General features: G+C 41.0%; 2 protein-coding genes across 2 annotated transcripts in view; one reads left to right on the top strand and one right to left on the bottom strand.

The window, feature by feature from the left end:
* Window positions 1–828: 828 nt before the first annotated feature.
* Window positions 829–7,482, bottom strand: LOC121694186 (uracil phosphoribosyltransferase homolog). Its single transcript, XM_042074197.1, has 7 exons — window positions 7,104–7,482; window positions 6,830–6,872; window positions 6,649–6,718; window positions 6,482–6,544; window positions 5,173–5,334; window positions 2,935–3,033; window positions 829–2,225 (listed from the first exon to the last, which is right to left on the bottom strand). Exons 1-7 carry the CDS (start codon window positions 7,355–7,357, stop codon window positions 2,119–2,121), a joined length of 798 nt encoding a protein of 265 aa, XP_041930131.1. The 5' UTR covers window positions 7,358–7,482; the 3' UTR covers window positions 829–2,118.
* Window positions 7,483–7,878: 396 nt separating this feature from the next.
* Window positions 7,879–17,357, top strand: part of abcb7 (ATP-binding cassette, sub-family B (MDR/TAP), member 7) — a 40,160-nt gene continuing 30,681 nt past the window's right edge. Inside the window, exons 1-4 of the mRNA XM_042074187.1 lie at window positions 7,879–8,083; window positions 9,381–9,461; window positions 9,845–9,922; window positions 15,893–16,012. Of these exons, the coding sequence (XP_041930121.1) occupies window positions 7,889–8,083; window positions 9,381–9,461; window positions 9,845–9,922; window positions 15,893–16,012 (474 nt within the window). The 5' untranslated portion in view covers window positions 7,879–7,888. The remainder of the gene's footprint in view (window positions 8,084–9,380; window positions 9,462–9,844; window positions 9,923–15,892; window positions 16,013–17,357) is intronic.

Below are 17,357 nucleotides of genomic sequence, written 5' to 3'. Positions count from 1 at the left end.
TGAGGGAGCTCAGACCAGAAGCTCCTCCATTCTGCTGCATTTTTTTGGTGGTACCAGAGCAGGTCCCTCTTTGTATTAAGTCCGTTTAATACATTGTGCTGAAGTATGTAATTAATAATATTTAATATAACGTGTATGTACTGTAGTATGTACTTTATTAATATATTATGTTCCCTAGGCACACCTTATGAAGACAAGTACACTGAATTTATCAGAGAACCAAAGGCCACTGACAACATGATTCATTTTTTTTAAGAATGAATAACAATAGTCATTTTAGATAGTCACAAGTCCCAACAACAGTCAACAGTAACAGACTATAACAATAGTCATTTTAGAGACCCTGTTGTTAGCCTAGGCTTTTGTGCTGGAGAGAATGAGAGGAAGGATCGTAACACAGCCATCAGCTTTGAAGCAGCATAAGACAGGAAGAAGGTTCCTCTAGATTCATCCTGGTATGAACGGTACAGCCTTACGAGAGTTATTATGTCTACTGTTTACGGACTCTGACATACTGATTATACAGGGGCAGCTGTAATTGGTGAACTGCAAAATTATTTGAAAGTAAATGAACTTTGAATGAGCTGGGCTCCATTGCTAATATCTGGGATGGGTATGAAGTATGTGACATCAATAACAGGTACATTATGTTACTGGATGAAGGGCAGATTAACTCTAGATTATCCTAGATTATTTTATATGTGCGCTTTGGTACCCTTTTACAAGGTGTATGTGTGAAGGGGACCACTGGTTTTTATCATATGCCACTTTATACTGGAGAAGAGATGTTCATGACGGACACGAAGACATGTAATTGTAAATCCAAGGTAATATCTTTATCAACTTTTATTTTCATTATTTTCACATTTAAACATATCATTTGTGTATTCTGACCCCTTTATATTGACAGTACTGTTTGTATGCTTCTGTATTTCCTGTTGGTTTCCACTATTGTGCCGTACTCACATCACAAGATACACAAACACGCAAAATCTGTTTCACGTTGCTGCAGCAGAGCAGGCACTAGTTGGGAAAGATCAGTCCCTATCAGTCTCATCTCTCCACTGAGCTTCACTGGGGAACTTTTAACAACAAACTGCAATTTATAAAAAATAAACGACCATTTGCAATACTCATCCCCCACTCCCAAAAAGAAAATTAAACATGGAGACAACATAAGGAGCATACATCAACATGAATTTCAGACATTTTCTGTCATTTCTTTCTGACAAAAGGAAAAGAAATAAAATCATCTCAAACTTCGACTGTCACCTACAAGCTCTTTTGGCACAGTTGGTGGTCCATCTGCAGGAACCCCATTAAAAATGACTGGTAGCTTTTTTCATGTGTCATTGCGTCTTTCTGGACTGACACTCGTTTCTACATACACAAACCTATGTAGCTATGTCAGTTATGAAACACATCCACACACACACACACACACACAAGCCACAGAATCCAACAATGCGGTCCTTCTGGATAAACAGGCCATTTAATTTGCCTACCCAAAGTAATGGAGATTTAATCTTGCATTAAAAGTGTCCTTTTGTCTAGAAAGAAAATTAGGCTGGCCACGTGCTTTGCATTATGGTGACTGTTACACACAGATATGGCCAAGTACGTTTCAAATGGACAAAAAAGAAAAGCTAACAATCCCTTCATACAGAATAATAACCAATAAATAAAACAGCAATATCTACTTGATCCACAACCCACTCCAAAACCGTATTTTTCCTACAAATCAGGCTTTGAAGAGACAGTTCCAATTTTTGTAATAGTGTTTTAAGCGTTGTCCTGCTGGGTATTCTTCAAAACAGGATTCAAGTTTTATAGATAACTGCCGAGAGTAAAAACCCATTATCTGGTAAACTCAGAAATCATGACTACACAGCCCAGCACCAGAGTACTCTCCGCTCGAGGCATACTAGTTTAGGATCAAGTTTGAGTTTGGGACTGGGCCAAAACCAGTGGGAAATGTACCCATGAAATGTTTTTGAGATGTATGACATGTATGGAGATGCATGCTCCTCGAAGAGAGACGACCAAAACACACACACACACACACCCACAGGTTTCTTGCTTGAGCTTTTGAGGTGGTGGTGGTGGTGGTGGTGGGATTTAGTCTGTACCAAAGTATCTCTGCCCAAAATGGGTGGGGGCAACAGGGTGCACCTCTGTAGTGAGTATGGTGATGTCTGGGAACTCCTGAATGATAGACTTAGCCCCTGTGGAGAACAAAGTCCATGTACTCATTAGACTGAGATTATACTTGAAGAAAAATGAAGAAGAGCACAACATATTGGGCGGTGGTAGCGTAGTGGTTAAGGAGCTGGGCTAGCATGTCTGATTAATCTGAAAAGTTGTGGGTTCAATTCCCAGCTGCCACCGTGTCCTTGAGCAAGGCACTTAACCCCAAGTTGCTCTGGGGACAATGTAGTCCCTTGTAATATAATTGACATACAGTATGGAGGCAATTGACATCACTTAGGAGGAAAAGTGTCTGCTAAATGAATGAATAAATGTAAATATTGAATTTAATAACACTGCATGCATGGATGAAAAGCTTATAGAACAGCTCACTCCTCTTTATGTTTGAAAAAAGCCAATCACATGTATTTGATACTAACACAGCCACATATAAATAAATGTATGTATTGCACTACCAACAAAGCTGGAAAGCTATTAATTCTACTTTATAATAGTAACATCTTAGTCTAAGGCATTAACCCTACTATTACAAATGTAGTAATTGCATTACAGTTCAAGTCAAATGTCTTCATTAATCACCATATTTATTTTACTTCTAGGGGGAAGTTAGCTAAGGAGCAGCTACTGTTGCTTAAAGCACCTTTCCTCCGACGAGGCATTCACAGCCTGTGATGTGATGTGTGTTAATTAATTTAACATTGTGTAATTAACACAGGCAGAGCTTACCATGAGGAGTGGAGAAGAGGCTGAGGAGGATGATGTGTCTGGGCAGGACACTGTGCTCAATCAAGACCCTCACGGCTTCGATCACTGTATTTCCGGTGCCTACACACCACACACACACACACACATAACCGGATTCAGGATCCTGATAACTGAACAACAATAGTACTAGTATAGGTCTGCTTGCAAACAGTACTATACAGATTTGTATACGTGATTTCAGGTAACTAGCTAGAATGAATGCATGAATAAATGAATTAATGAATGAATAAATGAATTAATGAATGAATAAATGAATGGTTCAACGGTGCATTAATGGCATAGCAAAATGATGTGTCATATAGTTTACTTTCTATAACTGCTGAATATGGGAAAATCACATTCCATGTCTGACAAGTGAGTACTTAATTACACATTCACATAAATAAACACTCCATGGTACATCCCAGCTGTCTACTACCACCTGACTCATAATCACCGTTTGTCGAAGGAACAAAGTCATCAGGGTTAATCACACAAGCAGCATGGATGGTAGTGCTACAACCTCATGACCCTGCCTGAGATACTCTAATGGGTTCTCTCCACGCCTGTGTCCCGAGTGTCTGTGTGTGTGTGTGTGTGTGTAGCCACGGAGTGCTGGGTTGCAGAGTTGCCAGATCAAGGGAGAGAAAAAAACAACCAGGACTATGAAAACAAGCCCAAAAGAATTGACTCTGGAAGAAAGAAGTGGCTCTTAAAGCATTCCGCTTTGATGAGAGTGGTGTTCCAGCTCTTTTAAGAAGATCTGAATGCTGTGCACATACAGTACTTCATACTTAACTTACAGAAAACTGCACACTGTAGACCTACAGTATGTTATTGTCTGCCACTTGGTTAAGCTAAATATTTGAATACACTTAACACAAATATTAAGCTAAATATTTGAATACACTTTTTTCTCCCAACTGTTTATATCTCTCTATTTTGCCCACTCGGTCTCTTAAATTGAACCAGCAGAAAAAAAATATCCGAAATTAATGGATCCTTTTGCGCACGTTTTGATTTATGACGATTAGGAGGGAGGGGGAAAGGGTTCTGTGTCCTAAAAAAAGGTCAAACTGTGCTGTTTTGGTGGTTTATTAGACAGGTATGGTGGAGACACATAAGACATGGAGCATGCCCAAATAAGCAACGACGCTTTAGAAACAACCCCCCCCCCCCCCCAAAAAAAATAACGCAATTCGCAACTTTCCAATTTTTTTGTAATCGACTTTAGATAAAAATGGACTTGGCAACGCTGCCGGGTTGTTGTTTGGGCTTGATCGCCGGGGAGCAGTTACAATTTTTTTTTTGCATACTGCGGGAGTAAAGCATGGCCATTACAGCACTATTTCGGGAGGCTCTCATTATGCTATTCAGCAGTCTCTGGCTATCCAGTGGGCTCTGTGTAATTTTCCCGCCGTGGCCTATAATTATCCACCGTGCCTCAGCGCCTGGCGAAGGGGGACTAGGTGAAGAGGGGGTTGGGGGGCAAAGGTCAACAGAAGCTGAGGAGAAAAGGTAGGGACGCTCTTAAAAAAAACCTCAGTGAGCCTCGCAGGATGTTGTGAGGTAATTATATATATACTGTATATATATATATATATATATATATATATATATATATATATATATATATATATATGTGTGTGTGTGTGTGTGTGTGTGTGTGTGTGTGTGTGTGTATTAGAAATATTAACAGTGTGTTAGTGCCATGTTCTGTGGCTGGTGAAAAGGGTTGGGGGTTATTGAGTGCCAAAGATTGCTTTTAATCATTCCTGTTCACTGAGATGTGTCTAACTGTCATTCTACATAACAGTGGGCAGCAACTAATAATGACCTTTTAACAATGAAAAGAGAAATGTGGATGACAGTAGATTTTAGTCTTTGCTTTGTTTTCATTTGAATTGTTTTACATGATGATTTATACGTAATGACCAAATAGGCTTTAGACTCTCTTGATGTTACTGTAAGTCTGTACTTGGGTTGAGCAGATAGCAGGCGGTATTTGAAATACATGGTTCAGTTGCAAACGGGAGTGAATTAACTCAGAGTAAACCAAACAGAAGAGCCACATTGCTTTCTTCTCCTAGGAGAATAAAAGGCATGTCTATTAGAAGATTGATCTCTTACTCTGCGTTCATTTACCCATGTTTGTCACCAATCCACATACTTTTGAATATCCATCCATCCCCGCCTCCCATCCCCAGCCCCCGTACTCACTCAGGATAGGGTACATGAGCAGGACTTTGCGTCTGTAGATGTCGGGTGGGAACTTGGCGTAGTATACTTTGGCCTTCTGTGTCTCCTCATCACTCTGGATCAGGATCTTCCCGATGCGGATGGAGCGGCAGCAATCCCTCAGGCCCTGCTCCATGGCCTCCCCTGTACAGGCACCAAACCACATGTTAGCATAGACAGGCAAACACACAAGTCACAAATAAAATGCATTACAAAACATAAACGAATCACATACATATGAACATCAATGTTTATTCATACACCAATGTGATTCCATTGGCTTGTCAACAGAAAATTAATGAATACATCTGACATAATATATACTATTTGCTTCTATGCCCTTTACTGATTTAGACAACCCTATATACCTGTAATCAGAGATATGACCAATGTGGGCTTTCACTACAAATTTCACCTGGAATCTGACCCCACATTTTTCTCAAGGAATATGGTCTGAGTTACTGAGCTTTAAAAATATGTCTCTAGTGGATTTCTATAAATAGAACAGAGAGAAAGATTTAAAACCATCAACATGATGAATAGAAAGCATATTATCAGAGCATTTATGGTGTCTTATCAGTGACATGAAGACATAGCATACATTCCTTATGATACAGAATTTGCTGAGGTATTCATCCCGTTGTCTCAGACAGATGGTAGTAACTTCTGACCTTACGACTTATGTCAAACACACCTTTACATAATCATTTGCTTTCTAGCAGGAGGGCTACAGTGGCTGTATCACACCACCTGGAGGTTGCTGTAAGGAGTGGTCAGCTAGGCTGAGGTTTAAAATTATGTATTTTATGTCTTGACTAAGTTGGAACATCTCATAAGAGTGAGAAAACGTTACTGGAGTCATAATCATTATATGGGTGGGGGTTATTGTACTGGGGAGCCAATGGTGTTCTGTTACCATTGATGTGCATTGTAGCATTTATAACTACCTCAATGGTTACTCTTTACTTGACAGTATCGACATAAGAGTGACATGACACTGTCATGAACGTGTCATAAACAAGTCATAAACGTTTATAACATAACGCTTCTCTCATTACTTTTCATTCAGTTTTTGTGAAGTTAGGGTTAATTATTCTGATTCATTTGATTTAGTCTATTCATATTATTTATATTTATTATATTTATGCTATGTGGCTTTACTTTAAACTGTACATTTCAATGTTAAAGAAATGTCTGTTTATGTCATAAGTGGCTTTTGACACAAAAGTGTCTGCTAAGAACCATACAATTCAACATCCTTGATTACTGATGTCATAATTATGTAACTTACCGCTCCTCATTATGCTAACTCCACAGTTGCCTCTCTCAAATTTCACTCCCTCATACTTGTGCCCTAAATGAGATAGAAACAACAGCAAATGTTGAGAAGACTCAAGCAATCAAGGCAAACATCAAATGGGTAAATATTCTGGGTCAGATATCTGAGACTAGCCATACCCGTTGGTGTGGTTACTGAGCACTCTGTGTAGGGGAGTTGATTGAGTCCTTCTTCGACCACAAGTCGAATCTACACAGCATCATCAGAAGTCGACCATTAATAACCAGGTGAGGATAAACATTAAGCGACAGATAACACCATTCATAATCGCCTGTGTGTACAGTGTGACTTATAACTTACCAAGCGGTCAGCGCAAAACACAAAGTCTCCTCTGCTGGTTGATCTGGGCGGTAAAGAAACAATGATGAGAAAGCTAATTCATAACCTGATATCAAACATCCATGAAGTCTTCAAGCTGACGCTTTCAGAGTTAATGTCAAACATCCATGAAGTTTTCAGAGCGTGCACTGCACATACACCCAAAGATCTTGTAACAGCTCTATCTACATGCACCAGTTACCATTTTACTCTAGCTAGCATGAGCTAGCTAGCTTGCTAATGCTTAATAACTCACTTGTCTCTTATGATGGTCTGCAGTTCCCGAATTTGGTCATTCAAAGGTAGAAGTTTCAACTGCGGTCCAAGCTGTATCTGCAGGTCTTCATTAACTTCACTACCGTTAAGTTTTGTATCTACCTCGTTGTCTGTATGCGCGCTTAATGAAATGTTATTCGCATTAACGTTACCATTGTTAGCAAACCTCACCTGCTTCATGACAGCGTGATCTGAATTACTACTACTACTAATCTGTTGGTTATGACAAGGCATATTTATTTTTGTAATCCCACTGCAAGGAATATTAGCAAACAAACGAGTAATTAGGTCAGCTACCAGACAACAACGAACAACGTGCTCAATCGGCCATTGCAATTACGTACTGTCAAACTTTTCCCCAGAATAACAAACGTCACATCCGCTCTCTCTCTCTCTCTCTCTCTCTCTCTCTCTCTCTCTCTCTCTCTCTCACACACACACACACACACACACACACACAAACACACTTTTTTAATGCTTGCAGTGGTAACAACATCACTCAAAACTGTTCTTCATCGGGGCATGATTTGGAGTCGAGTTATGCCACGTAGAAGAACATACAGCATACATTTGAACATTTGATGGATAGCGGCCTAGTAGAAATTTGTGTCGTGTCATACAAATCATCATTGTTATTATTATCATCATTATTGTTATTATTAGTAGTAGTAGTAGTAGTGTAGGTAGTATTTGTATTCGTATTAGGATTATTGTCAATCATAAACCATAAACGAGGGTTTATCGGGGTTTACTCTCTGCCTGGAAATGACGAAAGACTTCCGTGTACAACCCTCGTTCCTTCTGAACAACATGGCGCCACTGTTGGCACCGCTAAAATGTGGGTTCCACTTTCGAAGACGCAAACTAGCCTTGTTACTTCAACAGACGAGCTCATATCATGTTTGGAGTTGCAATGAGAAGAGAAGTGCCACTCACCGTAAACCACAGAACACCTATCAGGTGAATGACTTATTCAGGGAGACTCTTTGGGAAGTGTCACGCAAGTCATAGGCTACAAGGGCAGAAGCATTGGTCAGTGAAAGTTAGCACCTAAACCTCAATGATAGCAGCTACAGTTAGCTGTCTAGCTAATGGTATGAGTCAGGTGAATAACTGTTTCCAACAATATGGGAATTAACTGATAAATCTGAGGGCAACAGACAATACTGCTGACAGACTCTTGGTTTATTGTTTCTTGTAGCTAAGACTAGCTATCTGGCTATGGCTAACGTTCAGTAAAATGGTAAGCTGTTGAATAAGTTTGTGGTCAAAAGTTCGAGTAGAAGTCTTGTCTGAGGCGCTGTTAACGTGACATTTACTATGTGTAACGTTTTCTTGTTGTTTAAATGTATTTCCCTGCACCATGCCCAATAACCAACAGGAGGTTGGTTCACGTGAGGTTATGGCAGAAATTAAGATGCGATTAACATGCGCGCTATTTCATAACTCCGCAGTTGGTTGACGTATCCAACTTCTAATTATTGAAACTCAAAGGAGATACCATGTAACAATTTAGTTTATTTGGCTAGATGCAGTGTAGGCTTTGACATTAGCTTTAAGAAGTTGCCTTTGTTAATTGGGTACGTGTTCCATCACATGATGCTGACTACATGCTTGTCAGCTCCAACAACTTGTGCTAGTTAGATAAGGAACACGGCACCCAGTTAACCCACCCATGGGCCTTCTCATGTTTTTAACACGTGATCATGCACGTCAGGAGCTATCTGTTGGAAATGACCTAAGCATATTTGTTGTAGAGATGGCAGTATTATTATTTTTTCCAAATAATCAGAAGACATGTTGGTCGCTGAACATAACTGACAAACCAGACCAATGAATTATTATTGTTGTTAATCATTATAAACAATGAATGAGTTACTTTGCATTACTTTAGGTACTGCTCATTTCAGCCTCATTTACCTTTTTCAGTTTTCTAGTTTTTAGTGTTTATCCAAACAGGAGTTACAAGTAATTGAAGTTTTTGTATTGAGGCCAACAGTTAGAAAAGTGTTAACTTCTCCATTTCACAATGGGAAATGACCATGGTAGAGTATGGAATTTCCCTGTTTACATAGTGGTTGACAACTAAACAGGCAAACCTCCCATGCAGTTCTGTCAGTGGCACAAAATCATAATTATGCATTTGCCCCCTAGGTACACGTGTGATGCTGTTCTGTTACGTCAGATGCATGAGGCTAAGCGATCCTGTTTATGAGTTGTCTAATGGTACTCCTTATCTCTTACTATTGGACTGTAGTTACTGGGTCCACACGTGAGGACGGCCTCATGGAATGTCAACAGACACCAGAATTCGCGACAGTTACTGGAAGCGGTAAAGGTGAGTTAAGGAGAGTCATTTTTCACAGCTAAGCCTAGGCCTAGGTTAACCCTACCTATGCCGAATTTGTTTACTGTGTTTTCTTATTTGACCAACAAAAAACATAATTCATTCTTTTAATGAATGGTATAAATGATTCTGGGCTTTACTGTATTTTAGTTACCGGTATATAGCAAAAATGTTTACCTCGATCACAAACCAAACTCATTGGTTGCTCTGTTGTTCTGATGAATCAGATGCTTATGTTATATTTACATATCAATATTAGTTGCATCTACATAGTACTTTGATAATCTGCGACTTGCTCAGATTTAGTCTAGAGTTTGGTATGACTTCTAACAAAGATCTATAAAACGTATAACACTTTTCTTCTGTTCCAACAGCATCTGCAAATCACAGACAAGCGGACATGCTGGCACGGTCATGCAGGAGGGGGTCTGAATGCAGACCCCAAGAATGTGGTAAGTACATTTTAATAAGTTGCATAGCAACATAGTTCATTTAAGCTGAAATTGATGCTTGTGTTCGGTTACATGATGTTTTGGGCCTTTGGCAATTGAATATTTGACAAAGAAGAATTCTCACTAGCACATAGAGTTGCAGTCTGTTATTCTAATCCCATACACCTTCTCTCAAATTCCTGATTATGGTCCCCCAGCTATCTGGTGTTTGTACACAGTCGTGGCTCTGTAAACGGGAAACCTATTGTGAAACTAAATCACAGACTGCATCTTTAAACATTCAAGCTCCAGTTTATTTCTGGTTGAAAATAAAACATGTTGTCTAGATGTTTAGATGGGTGCCACCATTATGTGGGGGACCAGACGTGGGCCCACAAACATAAAAATGACCAGCAAATCTACTGTACATTTGCTGGCCTACCCTACATTGAATTCAGTGTGGATTTGTTTAGTACCTACAACCTAGTGAAGTCAATATTTGGGGCAGCCGTGGCCTACTGGTTAGCACTTTGGACTTGTAACCGGAGGGCTGAAGTGCCCTTGAGCAAGGCACCTAACCCATCACTGAGCGCCGCTGTTGTAGCAGGCAGCTCACTGCACCGGGATTAGTGTGTGCTTCACCTCACTGTGTGCTGAGTGTGTTTCACTAATTCACGGATTGGGATAAATGCAGAGACCATATTTCCCTCACGGGATCAAAAGACTATACTTATACTATACTATATATGTGTGAGTTGCCAAGTCACAGTTACTTAGCACTTTTTTTGTTATCTGACCTGTTTGTTTAAGATTCTATCTGACCACGCCTCAAGCAGAACAAAACCTTTACATAAATAGATAAATAGATACTTTATTGATCCTCAAGGGGAAATTCAAGGGTCTCAGTAGCATACAGACATAACACACAACATGCACTTACAGCAGAAATGGTAAACATAAGTATAAACATATAACTAAACTCCACTGTACAATAAGACAGATAAGAAAACTAACAATACTAAATACACTATATAAGTTAAATTAAGAAAGTCCAATGTGCTTGAGGGTGATCAAGCATAAGACGCTTGTAGTGACAGGGCCAGGACTGGTGAGGTGCTAAAAGGAGTGAGTGTCATGGTGAAGGTGTAAACAGTAATCCAACCATAGTCCTTAGTTATGTGTGCCTGGCAAGGTGCTCAAGAGAGTGAGTGTCATGGTGAAGGTGCAAAAAGTAGTCCAACATTAGTCCAACAGTGCAAGAGTAAGGTCTAGAGACCAGCATAAATAATATAGACAAATAGGAGAGTAAAGTGTAATGTAGACAAGGTAAAATAAAAAACTATTTCAGTGCAAAAACAGGTTGAGGTAATAGGGTTATAGCCATTCATTCATTCAGTATTGTATCAGAAGCCTGACCGCAGCCATTGATCATTGATCATGTGTGCTAATATAGCATGAAAAAAGAAAAACAGTGTAGCAGTAAAACAGTAGTGAAAACATTAGGCTGTGTACAATAGTAAAACAGTAGTAAGCAGTAGTGGGCAGTCAGTACTCAAAAAACATGGACATGGAGAGGGTGGAGAGGCAGACAGACTAAGCAGAGAAGTCTATCTCTCCTCTTCCCTTTAGTGAGGCATTGAACAGTTCAATGGCCCTAGGAACAAATGACAGCCTTTCAGTTGTGCATGGCAGTGAGCAAAGTCTCCAGCTGATCAAGCTCTTTTGGTTTTTGATAGTGCTGTAGAGCGGATGACATTCATTGTCCAAGATGTTGATCAGTTTGTTTAGGGTCCTTTTGTCAGATATTGAAGTGATGCACTCCAGTTCAGCTCCCACTACAGAGCCAGCCTGTCAAGTCGCCCAGCATCCTTCTTCTTTGTGCTTCCTCCCCAGCATACCACTGCATAGAAGAGGGCGCTGGCTAGGGCTGAACGATTTATTGCATTTGCGATAATATCGCGATATGATGAAACACGATTTTCAAACCGCAAAGGCTGCGATTTGTAATATGTGACGTCACCAAAACGCATTTATACTTGCGCTTGCCGACGCGCCACCGACTCTTCTCACGACCACCGAAGAAGCAAAAAACGTAAACAAGAGGACCAGCTAACAGTGTCAAGAAAGGTCTGATCAGTAGAGCTACTTTGGTTAAAAATAAACCTCTTCATTACCTTTTGCTCGAACCTGCCATGTCCCTGGTTCTAGTTCATAATTCCCCTGTGCTGCTACTCTGGCTGGTAACTTCGTTCACTTGTCCAGCTGACGATTAAAACTCCACGACAGCAGCCATTCACCTGAGCACTGGGGACTTTGTTTACTGGAGTACAGTGACAGTGGGGCATTTGCGATATCCAAGGGGGTTGGCGGCACAAACATTTAATCTCACAGATTGATGCATAATGTTATCCGCAAGTAGTTGACACAGCTAACCACCAAAAACCCAGCTGTTCTAACATTAGCTTATCAGCTAAGGCTCTAGGCTACATACATGCTGCTAACTGCTGCTAACTTTGCCTGTTTAAAGAGTTTTGTCTCCGCGATTTGGCTTTGTTGTGATATGAACAAACTAGTTAATTTGCATGCATGCGTATTGCGCTGCGGTGTTGATGATGCTAATCTTTAGTTAACACCGAGCCGAACAGTCTTTCGGCCGCATTTATTTGCGCTACAACAATCTACAGTAGTTTGTTCCGATTCACGTGCAAGTAGCCTACAGAGGAGAGGAGCGTGTGTGTGTGTGCGCGCGTGCGTGCGTGTATGGAGAGCACAGGACAAGGAGAAGCCGTGTCAGTGCCACTACATGTAGACCTATTGGTTAACTAACGAAAGAAGGTCATATCTACATGAAATAGAAACGAATCAGAATCATTAAATGTTTACAAGGCTGGAAGTCATTCAACAAATATAGGTCTACTAATGTGATTAAAATAGTTAAATAAAAAATATTTCATTCATCAATCTTATTCAATGACCTAATGCCATCATAACATAAACTGTTCTTTCTTGGAGCCCAGGCCTATGTTTAACTTATCTAATTTTGTGTTGGTCATACTATAGAATAATATATTGCTTGTCTATGTTGAATAAGACAGAAGATAAAGAGCTTAAAAATAATCGCATCGCAATATTGGTGAGAAAAATCGCAATTAGATTTTTTTCCAAAATCGTTCACCCCTAGCGCTGGCCACAACAGACTTACGGAAGCATATTCAGTACAAGCACACATGGAATTCATACAAGACTTGCTGAATCATTTATTGTCATAAGCGCGAACCATTGATAGTGAATGAAACAAAGCGAACATATAGGCCATACAGTAGTGTGACATGCGTAAACCAATGGTGTATACATATTAATAGATGACGCCACAGGTTTTTATTTAATAGAAATAACGTTGCCTATGTTGTATGTATGCAATTTATATTCACAATACTTACTAAAATATCATTAATATTATTTTATTGAATTTGTATTAGTTGTTTGAAGAGTAAAAAAAAAAAAAATGGTGGCAAGTGGGTCGGTCGGGTTACGGCAAACAAAAATAGTTTTAAGGATGGCCTTCTGTATGCTTTCAGTCTAAAAGCTTCTTAAAGCGGGTCCTTGTTTGTCCACATATACGCCACATACTTAAACCAAATACTACATTTCTTAAGAAGACGACAATAATTGCAGTGTTTGTTTCTCTCTCTAGATGTGGTGAGTGGGTGTTGTGTTTGAAAAGGTTTCTTGACTCTTTAATTGCCACCCAGTTGTAGTGGCAATTTGGTTGTGAATGCAATTTTACCCAGTATAAGGAAACATGTTTAACTATCAATAGTGCAGTTAGTTGTAGGTTGCAAAAGCTTCTGTGTGCATCTTGTCAATTACATTCAGTAAAAGTGAGATCACCGGAAGGTTAATTGTGGCAAAATAATGATGATTATGATCAGTGTTTTCTAAAACAGTATTTTCCTGCAAATGAAAATATGCAATGTTGCCAGTATAGTAATAGTGTAGTTCATATTACATATTGCAGGCACGTCAGCCTCACTTGGCACACAACCTTGGCACACACCTTTGGCACATAATCTGTTGAAAGGCTTCCAGAGGGCACATAACCTGCTATGAGAGGAGGAGTGGGCTGGCTGTTCCTGGTCGTTGTGAGGGGTTGGTGTGTCTGGTCGTTGTGAGGGGTTGGCTGTTCCTGGTCGTTGTGAGGGGTTGGTGTGCCTGGTCTTTGTGAGGGGTTGGTGTGCCTGGTCGTTGTGAGGGGTTGGTGTGCCTGGTCGTTGTGAGGGGTCGTTGTGAGGGGTTTGTGTGAGGGGTTTTGTAGGCAGGCGGCTGTCAGCAGATGTCAGTGGTGAGTGGCTGAGGAGCAGACGGCGCTGGTGTCAGTCTGCTGACCTCAGGGAACAGGAACACCGTGTTCTCCCCTTCTCTGGATTGAGGTAGCCAGAGTATGCCTGGCTGGCACACAATCTCTCTCCCTCTCCCTCTCTCTCTCATGTGCAACACATATGCGTTCACTTATTCTGTCAACACTTACAGTCCACACACACATATAAACACACAACACTGATACATTTGATGTCACTCACACACACACACACACACACCCTGTCACATGCACACGCCCAGCGTACCCCCGTTCCTGGCCACCTGAGAGACAGGTGTTGTGCATTTTTAGTTTGTAATTTACGATGAACCCTGCTGCCACCGAGCCGCCTCTCGCCGCTGCGCCACCATATTGATGGGATTAGTGCGACGGGAAGCAGGTGGCCAGCCTTGCGCGCCAGGTAAACAGCCTCGGCTGGCACCAGGCTGGGAGTAGCCCAGTCCATGACAGACCAGGAGGCTCGGGGGGGGGGGGGGGGGGGGGGGTCCAGGATGCGTGCGTGTGTGTGTGTGTGGGGGGGGGGGGGGGGTGCTCTGCTTGCCTTGCCATGCCAGGCGGACTCTCAAGGGCCCACCTGGGGAGCGAGGGAGCTGTTGGCACATGATGGCAGCTCTCCTGGCATTTGGGCCGCCATGTGTGCTGATGGACTCCGGGCGCAGTCAGACACCCCTCCCTGATGAGGCTTTCTGACGGAATCACATGAGAGAGAGAGAGAGAGAGGGTTGTTTTTTTTTTTTTTTTCCTAAAAAAAGTGAGTTTTAGTTGTTTGTCAAAGTAAGTAAGTTTATCAAATAAATGGCAGAAAGATATTTTAGGACCTCATCTAAACCAGCTATATCTAGGCCACAATTTAAAAATACAGAGAGCAGTGTTACCAGACCATGCACAGTTTTAGATCTCTTAAGAGATGCATTAATTAACTATAGGGCATATCTATGATGGTGCGCACAAAAACGCAGACAGAGCTCAAGTAGTGGCCCCATGAGGGTGTGTGTGAACTCTCGAAGAGTTACAGGGAAGCTACAGCAGGCGTGTATCTGAAGCGCTACGTTCGCGACGTGTAAAATCCATTTCAGAAGAATGGTCTATTTTTTTCGAATATACGTGCTGCCATCACGTCTGGTGTAGCTACTTCCATTGAATATAGTGGAAGCTAATTGTTGCAGCAGACACACGAACGGAACGCTTCAGTTACGTGCCTGTAGATTAGACCTGAAAGGTAAAAAACATATCACAGACATGAATAAACTAGAGGCAGGTTCAGAAAGTCCTGCATTTGATCCAACCATTTAGTAAATCAGCTCCTCCTAATTAGCAGCCAGGTAGATCAGATAATTAGTGATATCACCTGTGTTGAGTGCAAAGGTAGAAAGTATATATGGCAGGACTTTTACTTTCTCAGGACTTTCACTTTCTGAAACCGGAATGTCCAGCTCTGGACTAAACAGAATAGTGTTACAGTATGTCACACTGTTATTTTGCACTGTTCTGACTACAAAAAAAAAAAAAAAAACTGGCATGACCAATAGTCATAAACAGATTTCTCATGTGGTCTCCTGTGGTGACATGGAGGCTCATTGTTTGCTTTCTGTTGTTCTTGTTGCTGATGACAGCTGAAAGAGGTGAACTCCACAAAGATCCTCTCTGCAATGATGTCGTATGTATGGCCAAAGGATCGACCAGACCTTCGAGCCAGAGTGGCTATCTCACTAGGACTGCTCGCCGTGTCCAAGGTAGGCCTGCTTATCTAACCAGAACTGAACTGAAATAAGGTAATGTTTGCATAATGTGAGATATATTAACTTAATAACACAATACAGTTGTACTGCTGCATTGTACTGCTACATGTGACGTGAGAATACGTTATGTCAAGATAACACAGAGGTCTAATTACTAGAGCACCCAGTTTGTAGAAAAGGCTTGTAATTTCTTTAACAGTTGCAGCTATATTTTTCTTTAGTAGATATATATCATTTATATGCAGTGACCTACCCTAAAGGTAGATTTTTTTTGTATTTAATTTGACAATATATACAGTATGTGTGTTTCTAGGAAACCAGATACTCTCTCTGTAGCAGTAAGAACAGCAGAGGGTTTGATACTTTATTAAGTAGACATTTTCACACAGTGATATCTGTTAATGAAATCAGTGCATTCTAAATATTTGCAAGGGCGTTAGGCGTGTTAGATTTATATTTGGTTTATTTATTGTATTTATTTATTTAATTTGGGCTATGGAATGTTTCAGAGCTGGTATCTGACCAATTCTGTGTTCCCATGTTCATTCTTTCATCACTCCTAGACCTGGCCTTAACGCAGATGCTCTCACTCACTCACTCACTCACACACACTCTTGCACACATATCATTTGTCCTTAAAAATAATTTTTTCCATGTGCCCTATCGTAGCTAATACACCCCATGTCTCACCCTTTTGCCCATGCCCATTTGCACCTGCATTTAAAAATCTGAAATGTAAGAAAAGTGTCTGTCTGTCATCTGTCTGCTGAGGCCCCTTTGAAAATGTACCATGATTCCCCTGCAAGGCTTAGAACCTTTAGGTGGAAGCTCTGGGTCTCATGTTAAAAGGCTTCATAAGAAAAAAGTGTGGAGGACGAATGCACACCCAAATACAGGTGCTGGGCAGGAGTTAAAAATTAAAAAAAAGTTTAAAAACGCTCTGATCTCTTGATAAATGTATTAACGTCGGTCATTAAGAGATCAGAGTGTGGGGCTACTCTGTTTTTAAAAAGCTTTATAAGGGAAGCCTTTGTGCTGTTATGTAGACGAGGCTGCGTTGCACCAATATCCACTTACAGTTTCCAGTCTTGTGGGATGCTTGTGGCATATTTTCTATTTGTAGAAACAGCCACCTTTCTGTGATATTGTGGACGAGTTGGGCATTTGTGAAAAAGCACTGCTGTGTGTCGTCCTCCATTGTTGTTGAGTGGTCGGTTTTGAGGCCGACGGGGACCTCGCTGCTCTTATCTCTGTCTGCGGTCCGGCCGAGGTGGGATCTGCCCGAGGAGATAAAGATTGACAACCCCCCCCCCCCCCCCCCCCCCCCACACACACACAC

Source organism: Alosa sapidissima, chromosome 20 (genome assembly GCF_018492685.1).
Source record: "Alosa sapidissima isolate fAloSap1 chromosome 20, fAloSap1.pri, whole genome shotgun sequence".
NCBI classification, from domain to species: Eukaryota; Metazoa; Chordata; class Actinopteri; order Clupeiformes; family Clupeidae; genus Alosa; species Alosa sapidissima.
The sequence above is the reverse complement of the archived record's forward strand: the minus strand, read 5'-3'. Positions and strand labels throughout refer to the sequence as shown.